The sequence below is a fragment of the Antedon mediterranea genome, chromosome 6 (assembly GCF_964355755.1).
Source record: "Antedon mediterranea chromosome 6, ecAntMedi1.1, whole genome shotgun sequence".
Lineage (NCBI taxonomy): Eukaryota > Metazoa > Echinodermata > Crinoidea > Comatulida > Antedonidae > Antedon > Antedon mediterranea.
The window spans coordinates 4,505,384-4,529,726 of record NC_092675.1 but is presented as its reverse complement, the minus strand read 5'-3'; the positions used below and the strand labels follow the sequence as shown (position 1 = coordinate 4,529,726).

The window sequence follows — 24,343 nt, the reverse complement described above, 5'->3', positions numbered from 1 at the left end:
GGCATGCAGGATGACGCCAATGCTGATCTTTCTATGTGAATATGCCTCTCTATTTACTATCAAATAAATTAGTATTAATGCTGTTAATTTAATTAAGTATACTTATTTCAATAATGTAAATCCACACTGGAAGTATGCACTATTTTGTTATTTGTTTTTTTAAATTGTTTTGTTGTGCTTCACCATTGTAGTTAAATGTAAATCAAAGTGCTAATTATCAGGTATTCATGATGTTAATGCTCAGTTACCGTACCATACTTTTTTTATTAAAAAAAAGTTTTATGTCATGACTATAAATAGTATGAGTAAGGTTATTCCAAAAAATAGATGCTATGCCACATTTGATTCTGTTTGGTTCTTTAATTATTAATATTAGAACAATGTTATGAATATTTAAATGCACTAAAATACTACAAAAAAAAGTAATCCATATAATGATAAGATGGCAAATTAATAGAAAAAACAAATCTGAAAATGCTAAAAACCATTGTCAATGCTGCATTAACTAATAACTTAAATGCTTTGTAGTTCTCTAAAAGGCACTCACTTATCCTTGTATCATATATGAACAACTCTACCCCTGCTGGATGTTCCCACGAGGGGTACACAACCTACTGTAAAATAAAGGTCACACCTCCTGGTGATGAATACAGTATTTGTATTGTACAGAACTACCATGTTTTAAAGGCATATAAACTGGCATTAAAATAATCTTACTTCTACTGTATTTCATATTAAAGACTATTTAAAGACAGTATGCATTCAAAGAATTAAACCTTGGTTGATAATTTATGTAGATTTAAGTTGCTTTTAGTCTTTATGAAAATTAAACCTGATAAAGATATTCCTGTCTTGTGTTGTGATTTTATTTACATGATTACTCCAGTTTCAAACATTTTATTTGTAGAACCAATACTCTTGAATACAGAGGTAAAGTCTACACTATCAACTTTATGTGATGTGCCCATATATGGACATGATGATGTCATATCACTCCCATATTTAGGTATATCACCATCATATTTGGACACATCACATTTTTTTGTCAAACTAGTTTGATAGTGTAGACAGACCTTAAGGATCAGAGTTTTTTATAACACACCCATCTGTTTGGTGGCGTACATTCATTAGTATTAGTTCTATGACACGGAAAAGTGATATTTAATGATACTATTGCACATTCAGCTTTTTATAAACTTTTGTTCTCAGAACTCAGAACTAACCTGTAGTGTGTGTAGACTGTAACTGTTTAAGGCAACCAAAATTCGAGCACTACCTTTTGGAATGAGTTTAGTACTAGGGTGGATATGTTTTGTATTTGTTAAATAAATAAATAAATATTTGCATTCATTGAAAGATTGACTTTTCTATTTAATGAGAGTTATAATAGAAAAGTCAGTATTTTAACTTAAATGAGTAGAGGGGTATGATTGGGCTTTTAGTGGCAAGAGAGTTCTTTTTTTATAGTCTTATCTCATTTTACCTCTTGTGATCCCCTCTCTCCAAATAATTAAAAAACCAGTTTGGCCTTTGATAGTCAGAGTCACCAGTTCAGTTTTGAGAGCGAGAGTTCACTAGACATCTTTATCATCTACTATTAATATCACATCTTTCGACAGCCCTAATTCCTCTAGTGTTTTGTTTTTCGAGTCACTTAAGTCTTTACTTGGATATGTTGTTTTAATAGTGTAAATATCTGAGTTGTAGCCCTCAACAGTCAACCAATCAAAAATAACCTATACAAGAATATAAATATGCATTAGATATTGAATAAGTATGACCCCCTCTATAATATGCTTTTCTACTTCATGGTGAGCAGTACCCCCTCTATAATATTATATATCTATATTAACATACTTTTTTTTCTTTTTTTTTTAAATATTTACAAAAATGTACAAACATTGTACCTGAATAGTTGCTGATGTTAAAAATCTTCGACGTCTTTTTTCACCAAATGGAACCCGCAGAGCGATTGTTACAGCCTGCCAATAAAACACAAAAGATAAGTAAGCCTGGATATCATCTTAATGGTAGAAAGAATACACTTTAACATCATCTGATGATTTTTTACTCTCTGTTCCACGCATAGCCACTAAAACCTTTGGTCATAGATCGTTTTCTTTTGCAGCACCCACACTCTGGAATTCACTCCTCCCACAAATTAAACACTGCTCTTCTGTTGCCTTATTTAAAAAAATTGCTCAAAACTCATTTTTTCGACCACTAACATGCCCAGCGCCTTTGATTTTGTACCTCGGTCTTTGAATTGACGCTTTATAAATATTGATATAATAATAATAATAATATTAATAATATTTTGTATTTCTTTGAATTCTTTTTCTGCTTCGTAGTAGTTAAAATAATTTTCATATTCTTTCATCATATTATACTTTAAAATGCTGCTATACCATCATGATAGAAACTTTTAAAATTTGTGTTATTCCAATATTTTTACACCAATTTTCTTTCTCTGACAACATTTTTCCCAACTCTGCACAAATTATTCGAGGCCTAATCAGAAGCTTACTTGTAAATCACTCTCAGGTGGTGGTTCAACAGGTAGTTTGATCTGGTAAGAAAGTAAATGTTTAAAACAATAATTTTTAAGAATTAATATAAAAATCTTTTTCTTTCCCTTTTAATTGGTATTTTTGTGTGTGTGTGTAAATACTATTACAGATTGGATGTAATACTACTCCAGTAACAGGTTACAGAATACTACTAAGCTTAATGGATACTCTCATATATATCAAACACATTATATACTCTTGTTTTTCGAAAGAAAGGATAGAATCTCCTGTCGCAGTCCCTGGTCTAGCCTTGCTAGGCTGTTCTTGTTTCAACCTACTTAATAGTAATAATAATAATAACTTTATTGTATCTGTTTTTTAACAGAGGCACTATCCACAGAGCTATCCACAAGGGATGTGCAACAAAATAATATAATAGTACACAACTAATAATAAACATTTAATTGACTACAATATAAATGAAAGTACAAGTGATTTAAAAGGGAAAAAAAATAATACTGAAATTAAAATACTTTTAATTAAAGTACTGTAATGTATATCTTTTAAAATTCAGACAACAATACAATATCTTTACCAATTTTACTATAATAAGTAACTTAATATAATAACCACTACATTTAATATAAACAAAATCAATTAAAGCACCCATATTTTTTCTTTGTATATATTAATTAGCCATCTGTGTTTTTATTTATTGATCTACCCTGTACAATATTTCTGTATAAATAAATACTAATGAACCATAATCACTCATAATCACTAAGAAAAAAATAATCAATGCCAAAATTCAACCTGTTCCAGAAGGTACAAAATCATTAGTTTTTATTAATGCCAAGATCAAATAGTGTAATCACTAAATCTATTAATAAAAACATATGGAAATTGCCTACCATTTTCTTTTCTTTAACAACTGGTTTATTTTTAGCAGCATCCTCATTCAACTCCATTGGAGGAGGGTAAGCAGAATCTGGCAAATTACGCATTGCTATGGCATCTTTACTGCTTCCTTTTCCTCTTCTCTTTGTGACGGTTTCTGTATTTTTTCCCTAATACACAGAAATTAAATTTAATATAATCAAATGTGCATGTATATATATTTTGTATTGCAAATTTAAGAGTTATTGCAATAGACCACGATGTAAAATGGAGCGACAAAACTTGCAAAGACAAGAAAGAAAACCACTGGGAATTACAACTTAAAACCACAAAACCTTTTGGAACATACTCCCAGATCGGTAAAATTACTCTATTGACTACCTAAATTTAAGTTTCAATATTAACCACAATTTAAGCTGTTTTTAGTTTTATTCCAAAATTGTTTATATCTACCAAGCTATTAGTTTTCTACTCAATAATATCTCCATTCTCTATTTACCAGCCTTGTGCCTCTTTTCTTTTCTTTTATTTCTTTTATTCCTGTATATATCTATCTATCTATCTTTGTCCAAGTACCTTCACTTGCATTGATGAAGGGCTAGTGTTGCCCGAAAGCTCTGCTAACTTTTCTGGCTGTTTTACTTTATCGTTTTGATTTAGCTTTTCGCTTTTTTTTTGTATCTCCATTGAGATCCAGCCACTGATACCCACAGCATTGTAATTTTTTCAGTAATTTGCCTTTGGATTTATATATATTTTTGAGAAATATTAATTCAAATAGTTCATCGGTTTTGTCAGTAAAGACAATAAGCTGTATAGCAAAAGTTAGTTGTCAATGTAATGGTTGACAAAAGCCTTGATTTGGTTTATGAATAACATATACATACAAATTTTAATCGCCAACCTCTAATTTATATCCTTTGCCTTTCCAAACTGGACCAGAAAATTGTTGATATTTTTCTTCATTTTTCTTTAAATGAGTTTCTCGTCTAGGTCTGGAGACTCGTTCTTCAAAACTTGCAGCCTAAAAACATTTTTTTTTTAATTATTAAAAGCTTGAACATTCTATTTGTGATCTTTAAAATAACAAAATATATGTTGTGGAAAGGAACTGGCCACCCTACCACATAATCCCGAGGCTTAGTACAATTCGCTCCTAACAGCTCATTCCCCTACGTTCAGAGAACACGGGACTCACCTTACATATGTTAAATAATACAGCACTGTTGTCACTTTTGCTTTATTTTTGTGGGTTATGTATGTAATTTTGTTTTATGAGTTGTATATGGGCACTCTTTTGAGGTTAAAGCATAAAAGAAATAAATAAAATAAATAAGATGTTCAAAGTCAGCAAAAAAATGTTCAATCGCTGATGAAGACAAGGTCAAGGTTCAATTTGTAATAATTCAAATGCGGTATGTTTTCTTTCTCCTCCATCTTCTTCTCTGTCTCCTTCCGACATAGCATCTGAAAGTAAGCTATTACCCCGTCTTTTTTGCCGAGGTCTCTCGTCTTTACTCTTTTTTTTCTTTTGTTAAACCGTCTTTCAACCTTCAATCTCTGCTTTTAACCATATACTATATTTTGTTCTAGTGTAAACAATTTTTACGTGTGCTTGTATCATTGTAAAAATAGTTCTAGCCTAATGCCAATATTAATTTGAAATTTAACCTTTGTGTCTGTTTCTTCTTGTTTCATAAGCCAATGATCAGATTGTTTGGATTTAAGCTCATCTTTTGAATATTCTATAACAAAAAATTGTAACAAAAAACCTTCAATGAAAGTTACAGTCATAAAAAAGTATTTTGCATTTTTCCTAAACCTATTAAAAATACCTTATTTAGCCTCAGTCACTAGGGGTAGAAACCTCGCGTCTTCAAAGGGTTAAAACAATTGATTTTTTAACATGGATTATAATTATTTTTAGTCTAGCATTTATGAAGTTTTACATTTAGGTTTTGGCTGTCACGACTGGACTAGAATTTTAACGGTCCTGGGTTACAGCACTCTACAGCAAGATCCAATATGGTAAAAGAATGGTTTTATACTTGAATATGGTACAGATAGAATTGACTTGAATATCCAAATTATGATAATGTTTTATACGACAGCAATGAGCAGTGTGGAACTTGTACGGTAAATACGTAAATCTTCAAATTGTAACCATGGGTTATTATTTTTTTATTGTTTTTAGGGGGTGGGTTACTATTAGAAGGGGGGTTACTATTAGAGTAGTGGGTTACTATTACTAATCTTAAATTAGGCACCTGGAAATAGTAACACACCCCTAACTTTTCCGGTAAGCAACTCATAGCAAAATAATAAAACAGTACGAATAAACAAATTTGGTTGAACTCTAACTTTATTTTATAAACTCAAAAACAGTCAATCCTTCCCCACTCCCGAGATCAACATGCATTATCTCCTTATTTTCATAAGTTTCTAATAGTAACCCCCATAGGTTACTATTAGAGTAGTTGGTTATTATTATAGATTGACTTATAAGGTGGGTTATTATTAGAAGGGGGTTAATATTAGAGTGTGGGTTACTATTAGAAGATTTACGGTATAATAACATAACATAATTTATAGGTCGATGATTATATAATAATTTGAATATTTATTTGGTGCTCAATATTAGTCTTATCAATGATTAGTGAAGATACGTTGCAGAGGCTCTCTATATCTTGATTGTTTTATTCTATCTATCTATGACCCATTGTTAAACTATCTTCGGTATGACTCATTATATAAAATGGTAGGCAATGTCAGATAGTGTTTGTGTGATGGGAGCACACTGACAATGGTTGACAATCTTTATCTCTAGCTCACTGGGGTCCTAAACTAATTTGAAAAAGGCATATTTGATTTGTTTAGAATCAATATCATTATTGGGTTATCATTATGATAAAATCACAATAGATTATATAAGCGAAATGATTTGTTGCAAAGGAGATGATGTAGTGCGTATTGTGCGTATTATGCGTGATTGGAATCAAATTAGAGTTACACTCAGTTTACTATTGTCAATAATATGGAAAAATTATTATATGAGAAAAAAATTAAGCACACATACTAGATTTTATGTCGGGTACTGGCATCAACTTTGGTTTTATCTTCTTGAAAAGATGAACGAGGAATGTGAGGAAACCAAGCAATAAAACAAATTTTGTCGTCACTGTAAATATTCTGGATTTATCTATAAAAACAAAGGGTTATATTAACTGTCATTCCCATATTTAATTTTTTTAATGGCCCGGTCTCTTAAATGTTTCATTCTAAATATTTGTTTCATTATTTATGTAATTAATATCATACTGTATCATTATTACAAATATTTTATTAACTTTCCACTTTCAAGGAGATATTTCCCTTAAATACTGAACCCAGTATTTCAATTTAGTTAATAAATAATTATTTTTTTGTGTGATATTCACTTTTAATTATGTAAAGTTTTAATTATTAGCCCACATAACATTCATTAAAAATAATATATACTGTGTGTTTGTACTAACAATTAGATAGGGTCCTATTTACTACAACACCACCAATGGATGAATGAATTTCTTCTTCTTCTAATTAAAAAATATATATTTTAACAATTTAAAGATGTATTGTCCCCCCAAAACATAAAAAAATGATGATTAATTCAGACTTTGAATAGGCCCAGGCCTATGTTATTTTGTATGTAGTTTTAATAATCACTTTGTAGAGAACAAAAATTAAATAAACAGTTACATTCAAACAAAACCCATTAAGTGACCTACTAGGGCCTAGCTAGTAGCTACTACTACTACTACTAGGCCTATTTTTGCATTAAATTACAGTTTTTTCAGCTAAATTAAAATCATTTTGTTTTCGATCCAATTTTTTTTATTAAAAAGGACCAGATGTATGGACATTCAAACCAGTTTTTCACCTCACTGTTCAAACTAGGCCTAGCCTAGAGTAGTAGGCCAGTAGGCCTAGTAGTAGTAGTAGCTAGTAGTAGGCCTAATGGCAACGCCGGCGGACGAGAGAGGCTTCCGCCGGCCAGACTGTCAATGTGACATATGATGAGTGAGCTGCCCTAGCGCATGAATGACTAGGCCCCTAGCTAGGCCTAGGCCTACCTCACAACTTAAAAACTGCAATAACAACAAAAGGAAATCAACGTAATAATTCTATGAATGCATTTATACCAAAATTAAAATACACGAAAATAGCCATGATAAAGAAAATCGAAGAAAATAAAAACAACCCATCACCACTTCCCTTCTTGGGCGCAGCCATTTTGGATTGTATTGTGGTTGCCAAATAAACTTCTAGTTTGTTCAATTTTTATCTTGATTATTAATATTATTATAAAAAAAAAGATGTAGGACCTAGAAATTTGTAATCCAAGTAATTTTCTTTGTAAATAATTAGAGAAAAGACTTGGTCTAGTGATTGGAAGGAGCTAAAATAATATATTTAAGAAGAAAAAATAACTGAAAGATTTTATTTCAATCCCGGCCCCTCTCCTAGTTCATACACGTCACACACACTGCGCCGCCCGCGCCGCCTCCCTCTCACTTTTTACGCGCGTTTTTTAGCAAGTGTATGGTTTTTTTATACATAAATGTTTGATGTGACATGTCTTTTATATGATGTTATGTCTTTCTATTTATATAATAGGCCTACCCAAATAATCCTTAATTTATTGTGAAAAGATTAAACAACGTGGCGTAAAAATTTGTATTGAAAGACAATCTTTTATGCTTATAAATCCAGCCAATCACGTCGCGAAGCAAACGCTCTGTTTTTGCATAGGAAATGAGCCAAGAAAAAGAGGAGTGACCACCGCCGCTGCAGCATCGCGATCAATTTATAAGCTTCATCGATTGGTGGTTCGTTAGTAGTTCCAGCTAGCTCAGAGTGGTGGCCTAGGCGTGCGATAGATGTGAGATTTCTCAGTAGTGCCTTTAACTTTACACATAATATTCAATAAAACAATATAAATAATAAACAATGTCTCAAAATTTTACAAATGGTAATGGAGATTCTTCAGAGTCTGACACGTTTCTTTTTACATCAGAATCAGTAGGAGAAGGCCATCCAGGTAAGTGCATTATTATTGTTTGATGAGAAAGCGTTCTTCAACTTCCAATAATTTTAGGCTCAGGCTCAGCACGTGGTTGTGGTTGAGCTGGATACTTTCACAACAATAGGCTAGAACAAGGCTAGGAGCTGACATTTGTGAACAGTTCTAAAATCTTCTGTAATATAATAATATAACCATAACCTAGCATAGTTCTAGATAGCTAGTTGCTTTGTTTTGGTTGATTATAAAATGAAAATAACAACTCCCTACCTACCCTCCCTGGTGGCACACTGACTGGCTGTGGCTGCTGGTTATTAGTAGTAATATAGAGATACAGACAGTTGGCATATACTAGGCCTAGTGATTATATATGTCATGCGCGATTTGAATGATTTGCGCAATTTGAAATTGCGCAAAAAAAATCCCTGCGCAATTTGAATTGAAACATGTGTCTCAAATTGCGCAAGCAACGTATTAAATTGGGCAAGTAATCTGCAAATTGCGCAAGGTTTTCCGACAGATTGTGAAATCATGCACACCCATATTTTTATAGTAATTTCTAAGAATGATTCAAAATTAAAGATAAATATCGCATTTCCTTATTTTAGTAGTGCAAATATTGTTATAAGTTAGCATACCGTCGAAGAACCGACGAAGGAAAACGAAGCGGTGGTGTTCCACCAGGCGGGCGCGGTGCGGGCGGCCGGCTATACTACTCTAGCCTAGCTAGGGTCTGAACTACTGATACTGACTAGGTTACATGGCCTAGCTTAAACTAATATTAAAAACAAAATCCTTGCGCAATTTTAAATTGCGCAAGAATTCTTTGCGCAATTTCAAATTGCGCAAGAATTTTTTTGCGCAATTTCAAATTGCGCAAATCGTTCAAATCGCGCATAATATATACACTCATTATAGCTAAGATAAAATGAAGGCTAAATATAGCCTAATAATAGAAGAGGTGTGTACGGCCCAGCTTACTGTAGACTCCTCGATCCTGGACGGATCAAGGATTCTGAAATAGTATAGAGGGGCCCAGGGCATAAAAAGCACACCGAGTATTATTATTACTATTTTTTACGCCGGTAAACACATGTTTGTGATATGAATAGCATTTTTAATCATATTTTGTTTATTTCCAAAATTTAGTTGGACCCCCTTCAAACCGCCCCTGAGACTTGTTGTTAGCGTTATCCTCTAATGCTAGTAAATGGCTGATGGAAGCTACCCTAGTCTGATTTTAGGTAGACTTAGGTGCAAAGTTGTAGTAGATTTAATATTATATATAATGCCACTACCTACTGTAATAGTAATACTAGCTACTGTAGGGGTAGATTAAATGCACCAGGTCAAATATTTGGCAGCTTAAGAAAATATACAATATTTGACAATTTTAAAACCACACTATTGTTTTTTAATAGCAATTTAATTCCATTTATTAATCATGTGATTTACTGTACCAAAATAATATTTCCAATGATAATGGATTTGATGGTTAAAATGAGTCAAAATAACAATAATTTTGAATGAAATTTATTAATCAATATTGCAAAAAAATATGATTTTTGTTAGTTATTTTTACCTAGGTCAGATATATATTATCTAGAACATGCATGGTCCTTCTTTGTGGCTAGACGCATCAATTAGGAACCTATTTCAAGTTCAAACATGTGTGTAATTTTCCATTCCCTGGCATTTAAATGGAATAACCATGTGATTGTTAGCTGATTGGTCTACTTTGCATGTAGGTGAAGAATTATGTGATCAGCGAACATATGCATGATGATGAAATAAAGGCGGGATAAATAATTGTGAAATGAATTGCTGAACTTATTAACCTTTTACACTGTAATAATTTTTACAATTTGTGTTAGGCCTATAGTCTGTGTAATAACCTCAGCTTTTAGTGTCAGTGCCTGGAAAACTCAGATCTCAGATAGTGTTCTAAATCTGATCTAGAAAATGCAAGATATCAAATTGAATTTTATAGATCTAGAAATTTCAAGATGCTGCTATTCAAAAAGTCGGACCATTATTTGGATCGTTCCATTATTATCAGAGGGATTTTAAAAATATCTGGGATCTATCAGTTTTCTAGACACCTCCAGGCAGATTCACTAAATGTTGGAAATGGTTTGTTATAAATGTACTGCCTGCACATTCATTCAAACAAAATTGAAATCGTTATGAACGTTTGAAATATTGTAATGTTAAAGTTAATCTAACTTGATGAAATATATTAAATGGTGTGTTCTTTCATTGTGACACTGTTTGATTTAAATTGCATTGTTTGATTAATCTATTCTGATTTTGTATCTAGGTTGTTTACAAGGTTTACTGTATAATAATTCCTTTGCCTGCTATTTACAGTAGCTAAGCTGCTATTCAAAAACTAGACTATTATTTGGATATTTCTATTATTATTAATCAGTGGTGTATCCTCTCCAAATTGTCTATCTTCAAAAATACATTAGGAATATTTTATGACGTTAATCTCTCTGAATAGTTAAGAGAGTGTGTACAGCATTTATTGATAGCTTGATTATTTCACAAACAATGCACTGAAATAGTGATGAATATGTTAGAGGAGAAACCAACCTGAATTAGGGAATAAAATACAATTTGACATTATTAACATTGAGCATTGAAATACAGTACTGTACATTATCGATAAATACACATTTATAACACATCTGTTGAGTGTTAAATTTCTGCTTTGTAATTGAATTATATGACATTATTATGGCCCTCAGTCTCTGCCTGTTGAAATTCCCATATGCAATTGGCGTACAAAACATCTGATGTTATTATATAACCAGCCTATTCCAGTTCACACTGGTTGATTTTTGCTTGCATAGTGTGGGCTGAAAGGAGGAGTTCCCTGGGAATTTTTTAATAAGCTACAGTATAAAATATCTAGATTTTTCAATTTATTTCAAAATCTAAAACACATTGCATTTTCAATGTGATGTACAAGTAGACCAAACCACACCTAATTCTTTAAACTATTGTCTTGAATCTATTGTGATTTTAAATTTTGTTTAACCTTCAGTAAATCCAAGGAATTTGTGCAAGTGTATATAAATTCTATTCAAACTTAAACAATCAGAATTTAGTTTAAAGAACCAACTGTATAATACTGTAAATAACCTTGGTGTCAGTGATTTTGTTATAGATGTACTTTATGGTCAGATTTAGTATCTTTATTTACTACTTTTTTAATTATTTACAGTTGGATCTCATAATTATTTATTAAAATAATAACAGTTTAGTAAAAAAAATGAAATAATTATTTCTATGAGACTGAGAGAGGCTTTATTGTAGTATATGGCTATTTAGTTGCATAAGAACAGAGAGCATGTCTTAAACATTGAACATTTTAAATTTTTTAATTAAACTCTTGTTTGTTGGGGTCATCTCATAAATATTTGAATTCTTCAATAAAATTGTCAGTATTAATTTTTAATTGCTGTTATTTATTATTAAATTTGGGTCTTCTGCTCACACCCGATTACGATTAGTGAAAATCTTGTATATTCTGGCAAACAATTTTCTCAAACTACTTGTTGCTTATATTAAATGTGTTTAATCTTCTCCTTATAGATAAAATATGTGATCAAGTAAGTGATGCCGTGTTGGATGCCCATCTTAAACAGGATCCATATGCTAAGGTGGCTTGTGGTAAGTATAGAAAATACTATAAATCAGCTCAGCCTATCTGCTTTATTTGTACGTAGTATAGGCTGTATCATTGATGTGCGTAGGCTACATCACAGGTAATTTTCTAAACGATGCTTGGTTGTTATATAGTTAATGTGTAACCACCTAACAATATCACTCATCTACTGGTGCAGATCTGGAAAACAGAGCTTGGAAACTACGACCCCCCCCCCCCCCCTAAATAAATGGATCTGCACAGCAGCCCACAATTTTCACCCATTTCATTTCAAGTATAAGCCTCTGTGTGTTGAAGATCATTTGTAAACCCTGTTTTCTGAAATTCATGAGCTGAAAGATTGTTCCTAGGACTTTACATAAAATGCATTCAAACATGTTGTATATTCATACTTATAATAGTACATTATATTTTGTATAATATTATGCTGATGTATAAAGTGGTTTTAATTTGCAGTGTTTGAATTTACAATTGATTATTATTCAAGTGTAGTTATTACAATGTGATAGAGGTCATTTGTATACAGGTTAAAAAATCATGCAATATTTTCCACATATATTTAGCCTGTATTATAATCAATTTTACAACTCATCAATGTTTTTCACGGATCGTTTTTAAGGATTGGTAGCTCTTGTTTACCATGACATGACAATGTTGTGGACTAAGAGCACACATTAACAGAGTGTTTATTATGGATGGGGAAGCCTTTTATCATACAGAGTATTAAACAAAAACACTATACCTAGGCTATATAGTATTTAAAAGTTGCTGAATATTTCCCCCAGTTATCATTATACATTGAAAATTGAAATAAATTTATACATTTATATGTACCGGCCATTCGGTTAGCCTTAAGGTGTTTACTTTATGTGTAAATTGAAATCATTAATTGTTATGAATGACAGCTCATATATATTTTTATCCGACTATTATCTGACCAGGGACTGTACGAATATACATTTTTATTCAAGGAGCTTGTTACGTAACAATGAATAAAAACCACTACCCCTGCATGTACAGTAGTCCTGTACATACAGTATTACTAATATGAGTTCCACTACAGTAGCTCATGCATTCTCCATCATACATCCCATCTATACAACCCATAATGTACATGTAAGATGGTTGGCTAGCCTAGATTGTTCTGTACATATACCAGGGAGTTTTTACAACTCCCTGCATATACTGTACTGCTTTTCTATTGAATTTCATCATAATAGAATGACCTGCGAACTTTCAGTATGTTGCCTGATGCACCATTGACACAGGGTAGTTAAAAGGTGTCACCTGATCTCTTATTCATGCATATAATATCTTAACATTCTGAAATATGTTCACATATTTTATAATCTTTGCATGCAATGTCCAGTAATATTCTTTTCTCAACCAATCTTATCTGCATTCTGCTACCATTAAACTATTGTTGAGCTAGCACAGTGTTTACTAGAGATACAGTTATACAGCTAACTTATAGCCCCAGTCCATAACATAGGATAATGTTTTATGTACATTTAGCAAGACTTTATTTGTCATTGAATAACAGGCTTATGTTTTGTTGTTTTTCATTTGTGATTAGAATCTGTGTCCAAGACTGGAATGATCCTTGTTGCTGGGGAGATCACATCAAATGCACATGTCGACTACCAGTCCGTTATCAGGAATACCATCAAAAGAATTGGCTATGATGATTCCTCAAAAGGTATTAAACTCTAATAATTCAACGCTCTGTTTTCACAGAGATAATCTCTCTAATGAAAACCCTTATTTAATCCCCCTGAAGATGAACTTTGGACTTTTGTTGCAGTGATTTATAGTTTATACTATAGCAAGGGGTTTGTAAATTAATAAGTAATGGGTTATAACAAGGACAGATGTATTAATCGTAGAATTTTGAGCCATATTTTGGCAAAAACAATTTTATTTATATAATTGTATGTAGGTATATAAATACTAATGATGCCAAACTTTTTGGAAAATTTGGTGAATTTTATTTTCCATCTATTATTAACCATCTATTATTAAGCTTAATAGTTGTGTGTGTCTTTGAACCTGTTTTCCATTCCACATTAAATTGCGTTGAGTTAACCAGATTTGATTTTACAGGAAAAAGGTATCCGGCTTTATGTCAACATAGTTTTGGGTCACTAAAAAATGTTAATGTAAACTGGAAAACAGGCTTACATAAACCATTCAACCTTTAAACAATGTCAAACTGCAGTGCATATAGTTTACTAATATTGAAATCGTTTGTATAATCTGGTTTGACACTCAACATTTCTGTTTATTTTACTCAATAAATCTTTTTCATTTGAAGTTACATCCATTTATTATGTTCCATTAATTGAAAGGAAGACTGTGAGGGTACATAATTAAACATTGTTGAATCAGCAATGTAACTTTATTGGTTTGCTTGATATCATTATTTCTTTACAGTTGAACATAGTCATTGCTGTCACACTACCATATTATGATCTAAAACTGTAAAGTCATCCTTTGTTTAAACAGTCACATTATAATAATGTATGTGTGTATACTATACTATAATACAGTTCTATTGTTTAGGGACACGCCTACTTTTTTTCAGTAAACAAGTAGCCATAAACCAATGTTTATTAAACAATGACTTGAATTTAATATTCAATTGGTTATCTCTGTTAACCCATTCAATTTCTATGTACTGTATTTATATACTAATTGTTGTACAAGATGTACAATTGCTACTGGTAAAGGACATAGCTTATAACATAATGTATCTATATATTTCAACATTAATTGATAATTTACAGTCTGGTTTTATATAAAATGCAGCTTTTTAATTCCCAAATTGTTGAATACAAAATTGATAGCTGGTCATGAATATAACTGAGCATCTTCCAAAACTATAAATCTGATGATATATTTATAAAGGAAGTAGATTTCACAGTTACAGCCCTAATAAAATATAAGGAGAATAATAATAATCTTTGATTAAGAAAGTCTAATTTAGTATATTCTAGAGATACTAATATTAATTTATACAAATAATTAATGTTTATGAGTGTAATGGTACTATAAATAATGGCATGAGGTGATTGAATGATGAAAGGTTATATTTCAACCAGGTAAAATTATTAATTATTGTATGACCTTTGATCAGTAATCTTTATTTTCCTAGTATATTTTATTTCTCTCTGAATAATGATGTCATATTTTTTATACTTTCAACAAAATATAATAATTTGAGATAAGATTTGATACAAGAAAATCAAATCGAAAATTGATTTTTATTTTTAGGTTTTGACTTCGAAACTTGTAATGTACTCGTCGCATTGGAAGAGCAAGCCACAGAGATTGCTGCTGCTGTTCACATCGACAAGAAGGAGGAAGATATAGGTGCAGGTGATCAGGTAGGCGTAGAGGCATGGTGGTGGCACAAAAGCAGGCCTAACCATGATTATAAGTATAGGCTTAGATATTCAAGATACCAAGTGATTCTATGAGGAGGTTTATTTTTTTTTTCATTGGATGATCAAGGCCATTTTATTTGTATATTAAAATGTTATGCATAAAATATAATAACTTTCTAATTCTAAAATATAAATTTAGTTAATTTATTCCAATTGAAAATAATAATAGAAAGATAAAATTACCATCCTGGTTATTCATGTTTGATTTGAGTAAATAAAGAACAACAATTAAAATTGTTCATAGTCCATAAATATATAATTTAGGTTGACATGGAACTTTTTTTTAGTAGAGGTTCTGCAATCACAAAATAGCATAATTAAGGACTAAAATAAATTAGGTGTTTTTTTTTTTGGTTAGGCTAGGGTGTCATAGACTTGACTGAAACCGCTGCCACAACACTACGATGGCTCAGTGGCAAGAGCGCTTGCGAGACGTGCGAGAGGCCCTGGGTTCGATTCCCAGTCGTAGTGTAATTAAGTGCAGTAGGCCAGTCAAATTTTTATTGAAAGGTAGATTTTTTTTAGGTCGGATAAGAATTTAATTCTTGCTAAATATTAAAAGTAGAATACTGTAGTATATTTTTTAAATTATTTTTATAGAATTGCAAACAAAATAAACGAAAAAGCCAATTGTTGCTATCAGACATATGTTTAGTAACCATGTTGCTTATGCTATAGGTGTAGTATGATTGTAATTACCATAATATTTACATTTAGTTGTATATCATCTTCAGGTTTAGTTAATTAATACATATTTCACCAGATGTCCAATACAGACAAAGAATTCTAATATACATATTTTTTTTACAATTTTTCCCATTTTATTCTTTTACAATAGATATTATGGTTTTACATTTTGTGCTAAAAATAACTCAAATTAGGGTGGATTTTATTTATAACACTTTTTAAAAACAAAAATTTATTTTTCACCATACTAAACATTTGAGAACCATTTTAATTTCTAATGATTTTCTTTCCACTTTTTTCAATACATATATTGGGATACTAACAGCATAAATATCTTTTCCATCTAATATTATGAATCTTGATAACGTTTCAAAGCTTCTTTTTTCAGGGTGTAGCCTTGAGTGACGTTGCTGTTTGATTGTTCTCTAGGCCTTCTACTCTACAGGACAAGTTCTAACAATACTGCATATTATCTTTCAGATAACCTGATTTATTTTAGCAATACTTGATTAGAATATCAATCACTTGAGAGAGAGAGATTAAAAACCTTCCACAATAGCTGAAGGCCGTGAACTTTAATACTTTAAAAGCTCTATATTCAGATAGCCATATTCTGAGCGTAACCTGCTAGGTTCATTGTCCAAATTCTTAAATAATGTAAAATTAATGAAGCATGGTTCTTTCAATATGAACCAATAACAATGATTTTTTTTTTTTTACAATTGCAAACTTTTTGAGTAGGGAACAAACTTTTATCTATATGAAGGCATTCACAATTAGTCCAAATTTTTAAATAAAACCACGTCATAAAATTAAATTCAAAAATTCACACACAAAAGTTGTACACAAGTCTTTATGAGAATACAGAGCTGTGAATTTGTACAGCTCTATGATAAAACCATTTTCTTGTGAAGATATTGGTATATTTATACACTGTAAAGATTGAGCATACTATAGGGGGCAGCAAACATGTATTTAGGAGGTTCAGTGTATTGATATTATAGAGGGCAGCAGATATGTGCCTACCAATGATTTTATGTAGCTGAAGGCTGGATGTCAACCAACAATGTTATCGCAGTTCAAAAAGTGATTCTCCATGGAGAGGGAACAACTTGTTGGTTCCCCCTCCTGTTGGAATCACTTGTCAGTCTGGAGTCCGCCCTCTAGCCTTCGGCTTATTACATCTCGCTGGTGCATACATAGAATCAAACTATCTATTCAAGGAAGTACTGTATTTACAGCATGCAGTACAATACTTTGAATAAAATTTAGTAAACATTGTTTGTTGGCAAAAACTTTCTAGAAGCGATTTCAGACAGTTTCAACATTTGTTTAAATAATACCCAAGCAACATTTAAAAATCTGATCAACTCAAATGAATTGACAATGATGTTGCAGCATCTATAGTCTCCGTTCCTAGAAGGACATGTTTCTTGCATTTCTAGCATTCTGCATTTCTAACCGCCTGCGTTCTTAAAGGCCTACGTTCTTGAAACTTGATGCCACAACAATACCTATTTACTAGGCCCTAACAGCCAGCCCAAATTAAAGTGCCCACAAGGTATTCCCTGGTGAATTCATGGTTGACTAATTGTTTAAGGATAACTACTTTATAATTTTTAAAGATGAAAGGGAACAACTTTCATAGTATATATCTATAATCCTAACCACAATATAGAAGTTATGGGTAAGCATTTTATTAGATACTATTTATAGTGTTTTGAGCTAATTTTCGGAATAGGATAGATATCGCCGATAGTGTTATTCCATTATTATTTTAACTATTTGTATAGGGTCTTATGTTTGGTTATGCCACCAATGAAACTGAAGAACTAATGCCATTGACGGTAGTTCTAGCTCATGGTCTCACAAAGAAGCTAGCTGAAGAAAGGCGGAAAAAAAATGGACAAATGTCTTACCTAAGACCAGATTGCAAAAGCCAGGTATATTTGTTTTCTTAGTTCACACTGTACCTCATGATTTAATCCATTGCAGAGTTGTTGTGTTTAAGTAAATGAGATCTGTAGTAAAATTGTGAATACAGTTTAAGAAAGTCTCTAACCTAGGCCTAGACCAAAACAATAGCAGACCAAAACATTTTGTAAAACACTTTTTTTTTTAGGCTTTCCTGAATTGTATAGGTTACAACTTATGGGTTGGTCTTTACAGACTTTATACTGGGTAACCTCTTCAGTCAAAGACTGGTCTCCCAGAGGGCCCAGTTATGATCAATGGTTATTTGTGTACTATTAACACCGGGGTAACCCCTACTCGTCTCGACAGATGTACTAGGTTCTTTAAAGTGCACATGAGCTACAGTGAGTCCTTATCTGAGAAGACTCGGACTGTTTCTACCGCCAGAACCATGGAGTGAGTGAGCCTCGAACCCTTGCCAATGTAATGGCTACGTAATTACGGTTTCAATGTCTGAACTGCTCGACCACTCACTCGCACTGACATGATGATGTCCTCTTGATATCAATGAATCTGAAAAGTTTAAGGCTGCTTTAACGAAAACCTTTGACCTTTTCTTACTGTTAATGTTACCTTTTGATGTTTTTGATACTATTCAGAAAGCTTCTTTTCCTAGCTAAAGCTTTTTCTTCCGGCAGGTTACCGTACAATATAGAATGGACGATGGATGTTGTGTTCCACTGCGTGTGCACACTGTGGTTATCTCTACTCAACACAGCGGTGATGTAACCCAAAAGCAACTAAGGAAAGACTTAGCGGATATTGTGATTCCTGCTGTCATACCAGCCAAGTACCTTGATAAGGACACTGTGTTCCATTTTAATCCCTCGGGAAGTTTCCTTATAGGTGGACCAAAGGTAATATGCATATTTTGTATTACAGATTTTTTAATTGCCTGCTTTTATACATTTCTGTACAAGTTGGACTTCTCCATGCTTTCTACCAAATTATGTTCTCAAACTGAACTGGTATTTTCTAGGCCATCTAGGTTGACATAAGCAGAAAATTTTGTAGTTACAAATTACTGCACTAATGCTTGGTTACGCAACACAACGTCATAAAGCAACATTTGACCAATCACAAGGGATGGATTTATTCGACTGTCGCTTGTCATTGGTCAACTCGTTAGCGTTGCATCCTAGTGGGAACCAAACTTTAGTATGAACCTTAATAAAGTAGATGACAAGATATTAATATTTATGTAATTACAGGGTGATGCAGGTTTAACTGGACGTAAGATCATTGTCGATACTTACGGTGGATGGGGAGCTCATGGTGGTGGTGCGTTCTCTGGTAAAGACATGACCAAAGTAGATCGTTCTGCTGCATATGCCGCACGATGGGTTGCTAAATCTTTAGTCGCAGCAAATGTTTGCAAAAGAGCTCTTGTGCAGGTAATAATAAATATAGACAAAATTAGTGATGGTATTCACATGACCAATAATGTGTAAAGATGTTTACAATGCATCTTTTTTGAGAGAGAGACCTCACCCTTACCTGATAGTTGTGATTCTTTTTTATGTTTTACTGAAATGAATATATATGTTGAGACAATATGATGATTATGCATTTTTAATTTTATAATGTTGAACTTTAAAATGGTTATAAATGTTTCACAATCATAAATTAATATTCACTATTGTTCATGAGAAACAATGCTCTGCTATATCTAGTTTCAATCCCTCCCACTGTGTGAACTTGCCATTGTTTCTGGCTTTCAAACCAATCCCACCCTTTTCCACTTATATTCCAAGTTTCCTGGACTTTCTGCATTCTCACTCCTGAGGAGGACAAAGCATATTGATTTAAACGTCGAGAAACTCAACAGTTCTTTTCAGAACTAATATACGTGGTGTACCGCAAACTTAATATCAACATTTGATTTCGCCATGCAAACCTTCAAACAATACATGAATTAATATTTCAAAATTTCCATCATGTTGTATTAGAATATTATCAAAAACTGATACCTTTTTTTATGTGATGTTGATGTAATAGTGTTCTTTTTTAATGTAGGTGGCATATGCCATTGGAATTGCTGAACCGTTATCTGTCACGGTATGGGATTATGGTACATCAGACAAAAGTCAAGACGAACTACTCAAGCTTGTCAACGATAATTTTGACCTTCGACCTGGTATTATAATCAGGTAAGTAAAATACGTTATTAGATTGTCAGATGCAAATCTACTTAGTACCAGTAGTCATCATGAATTTTAGAATCATGTTAGTAGAGATAACTGCTTCAGGTCATGTTGAAACCACTGATTACTGTACATTAATGGAAACTAAAATCATTTATGCTTTTGGAAGTTATTTTCTCATATGGCTTAATATTTGTGAGTGAAATAGAAGATGAGTTATGATTACAGAATCAATACGACTACTATTATCTTTTTTCAGAGATCTGGATCTACGAAAGCCAATCTATGAACAAACAGCATCGTACGGTCATTTTGGAAGATCTGAATTTTCCTGGGAAAAACCGAAAACGCTCAAATTATAAATTTACATCGACACTAGATAAAAAGGCATATCTGTGGCATAGGATGTAAATATGGCAAGTTGGATATAATAAAATAATTTCAGTTGTTACCATAAATTGCCAACTGTGTCAAATTTAGACATAAAAATAGCATAACATCGATAAAACTGCTTTTTCTATACTAGTTTATACATAGGCATTATTTTAAAATTGTGTAGTAACTCTAAGGTTAAAATGAGAATACAAAATATATTGCCAACATTTGGTTTTAAAAATAAATTTTAGTAATTCCTTGTTTAGATTGTAAATTGTGGATGAGAACCAACCAAATGACCAACTGCAGCTTATTATTCAGTAAATCTTGGATTACTTTTGGATTAATTGTTCTTAATGGAAGTTTGTTTATTATTTGAATAAATAAAGGGAAGATTGTAGACTATTTTATCAGTATTTTGTTTGATTTTTTTTCTTACTTGGGATATTTTATTATGGTTCCATTGTCTTAACCGTTTGATCATTCACTTCCTGTTGGGATATTCCACAACAAAAAACAAGAAGTTTAAGTCATTGAGTATAATAATAAAAATAAAACAGGGAGATGTGCCTATTAAATGAATAACAAATTGGAACATAAATCATACATTATTAGCAAGCTTTCGACAATTGTGGAAAATGGACCAAATTGAAAGCTTATAAACACATTTTTAAAGATATATTGTTCCCCAAAAACAGGACAAAGATTTGGTAATAAAAATAGACGTTGAATAGGCCATTTTGCATTGTTATTTAAATTAGAGCTTTTAATGAGTGGGTCGATGACTCAACTTTTCCAGCAAAATATTGTACTGTTTAACTACCATAAACGTTTATTCATAACATATTACAATAATGGGTAATGCGCAGGTTTGGGTGCTCTCAGCTCTAGTAGACTTAGTTCGAACCTATTTTTTTTATGATAAAGAATGAATATTGTTTTACTTTTATTGTGAAAGAGAGATATTTTGAGGGTTGTAAATGTCCGGCCTAAACAAGTGGACCTTACTGACATTATTTTCCATTAAATAGACTGCCATAAAACCTCGAAAAGGGGTGCTTCTTCATTTTTAGTACTCTTGTTGGGTGGGCTTCTTTTTCACATGGAGTTCTTTTCGAGACTAATTTTGCAAACTAAGAGGAGCTGCTAGGTTCTCGCCCGGAAAATGTTTTATTTACATGATTTGAACTTAACTTCTAATGTAAAGATTGACAACATCACCATTTTAAACATTGACTCTGCTAAAGGGAACAAAAGGGATATTATTATTGTTTGAAGGTTTGCATGGCGAAATCAAATGTTGATATAAAGTTTGCGGTACACCACGTATATTAGGTGATGTATTTTTATTTTATATCACTGTGCTCCACTAGTATTAACATACGAATGAAATGAAATAATACAAACTTGTGACTTTATTTCCATGTTAGCCATCTTTGGCGGTGACACCAATTGGCTTCCGTAGATGATGACTCATTCAATTCAACTACCACCACACACGACACAACATCACACAATTTTACTATAAATACGTTTCATGACCATGGCAAAATGGCGAATGGTTTACTCTTTACCGTATAATCTGCCCTCATATTTCAGCTGATAGTTTTATAAGGTATGTTGGATGTTGTCCACGCTATACATAAACAATATGGAGATCTCTATTATTAAATAAGTACGTACTTATGCTAGGCTAGAAACCGATTTACTGTAAGCTAGCTAGGCTCACGGTTCATTGCTCCATTTGCAGGACACAGAACAGGATTAGCTAGCCTTGTTGGTAGGTTGGGATGGGAAGTTAATCATCAGTCATCTAGCCTAGATGTTATTTATGGAGTAGCCTAGCTAGGCTTAATTGTATATTCACTGTTGCTCTATAATAAATAATTATTATGCCAATATTTAATAATTTTCCAAATCCGAAATCAATATTTACTAAAAATGAATAAATGTTTATTTTAAAAAAGGAAGTGGCTATAGTATACTGTATGCGTACATAAGACTTTGTAAGCATAATTGTGACAGACTGGGCACTATACTGTGGTCTATCAGTACACATCAAAGATAATAAAAGGAGAAGATACAACAGTTCCGTTGGCGGTGTAAACCACATCCGGGTTACTATTTGCCTACGCCTGAAGGTGGCGCATTTCTTTTTCGCTAGAAGAAGTGCGCCACCTTCAGGCGTGGGTAAGGTAAAACTTTTATTGTAAATATCTATAAAAATGAAAACGATGATTATTTATCAAAATGATTATCAAAATATTAATAATATCAAAATTAGTAGCGCACAGACGCGAGAACACATCAGATCATCACGATCCATCGAAACGTGGGATTAGACGGGAACCATATCTAGAGCCCGCCGTCGTTCGGCTGCTGGATTCTTACGCGTCCATGAATAAGCGTCCGCGTTTCCTATCCTTCTATGTATAACAGCGCGTACTGTTGATTCTTTACCTATTTATATTCTTTGGTACACATGCACTATGGTTTGACGTAATACAACTGTGAATAGATTTAATGACATCACATTGCTGTAAGTGAGTTGAATCCAACAATGTCATACTGTACATGCGTTTAAAATGCATCAATACCTTTTTTTCCACTAACCATTATATTTATTGAATATGGAAGGATTTTTTCTTTGGATTCTGGAGGCCTGACTAATAGTGACTAGAGGCCAATCTTCGTTTTAGAGTAGATTGCTGTACGAAAGTATAGCCTATTAATTTACGACTCAGATTAAAAACAGGATTAAAAATGTTTTTTTATTTAGAGAATAAAAGGAAAATGTTTTATTTACATGATTTGAACTTATCTTCTAATGTAAAGATTGACAACATCACCATTTTAAACATTGACTCTGCTAAAGGGAACAAAAGGGATATTATTATTGTTTGAAGGTTTGCATGGCGAAATCAAATGTTGATAAAAAGTTTGCGGTACACCACATATATTAGGTGACGTATTTTTATTGTATATCACTGTGTTCCACTAGCACCAAATTGGGTTCAATTGAGCACAGTGTAGTAACATACAAAAACATATTAAAATGCAGTGATTTATTTTATTTTATATCACTGCTCCACTAGTACCAAATTGGGTTCACTTGAGCACAGTGTAAAAACACACAAATGAAATAATACAAACTTTGTACTACAATAAAAGAGAATGTGTAGTAGATACTTGTTTTCAGCCTTCTCTGTGTGTGAAATTTGGTCTTGCATAAATTATAAAGTTAATCATTTTTAAATTTTTTTCCAAATCCTGCACCAAAATTTTGAGATGAGAACTATATATTATTGCTGTAATTATTTACTAATACTGCACTTATCCTTCTTCATTCCTTCATTTGAATTCTCTCTTCCACTTTTCTTTGCTCTTCTTATTCTATTCTCCCACATTTCAATTCCTACTTGTACTGTAATTTAAAGAAAAAAAATTTATATGGATAAATTATGAATATTAAAGCACAAAATTCCTAAACTAAATATTTCAGATAAATTATTTATTCTACTAAACTAACTAACCTTGTTTTTAGGTAAATATTTCACATTTTTTCATGATCT

At 32.2% G+C, this 24,343-nt stretch overlaps 2 protein-coding genes and 1 non-coding gene across 4 annotated transcripts; 2 read left to right on the top strand and 1 right to left on the bottom strand.

The window, feature by feature from the left end:
* Positions 1–818: 818 nt before the first annotated feature.
* On the bottom strand, positions 819–8,790 carry LOC140052037 (UBX domain-containing protein 8-like). Of its 2 annotated transcripts, none has more exons than XM_072097413.1 (8): positions 8,744–8,790; positions 6,484–6,606; positions 5,079–5,152; positions 4,312–4,431; positions 3,422–3,577; positions 2,528–2,569; positions 1,908–1,982; positions 819–1,736 (listed from the first exon to the last, which is right to left on the bottom strand). In XM_072097413.1, exons 2-8 carry the CDS (start codon positions 6,506–6,508, stop codon positions 1,575–1,577), a joined length of 654 nt encoding a protein of 217 aa, XP_071953514.1. In that variant the 5' UTR covers positions 6,509–6,606; positions 8,744–8,790; the 3' UTR covers positions 819–1,574. The 2 variants fall into 2 exon arrangements, with proteins under 2 accessions (XP_071953514.1, XP_071953513.1); XM_072097412.1 differs by lacking the exon at positions 8,744–8,790 and adding an exon at positions 7,589–7,705.
* Positions 8,275–21,179, top strand: LOC140052036 (S-adenosylmethionine synthase-like). The gene is made up of 9 exons (XM_072097411.1): positions 8,275–8,487; positions 12,073–12,150; positions 13,722–13,844; positions 15,419–15,531; positions 18,072–18,221; positions 18,891–19,109; positions 19,464–19,646; positions 20,269–20,402; positions 20,656–21,179. The coding sequence occupies exons 1-9, from the start codon at positions 8,397–8,399 to the stop codon at positions 20,756–20,758; spliced, it is 1,194 nt and encodes a 397-aa protein (XP_071953512.1). The 5' UTR covers positions 8,275–8,396; the 3' UTR covers positions 20,759–21,179.
* Positions 15,990–16,062, top strand: Trnav-gac (transfer RNA valine (anticodon GAC)). Its single transcript has one exon. It is a non-coding gene; the product is annotated as a tRNA-Val (tRNA).
* Positions 21,180–24,343: the final 3,164 nt, after the last annotated feature.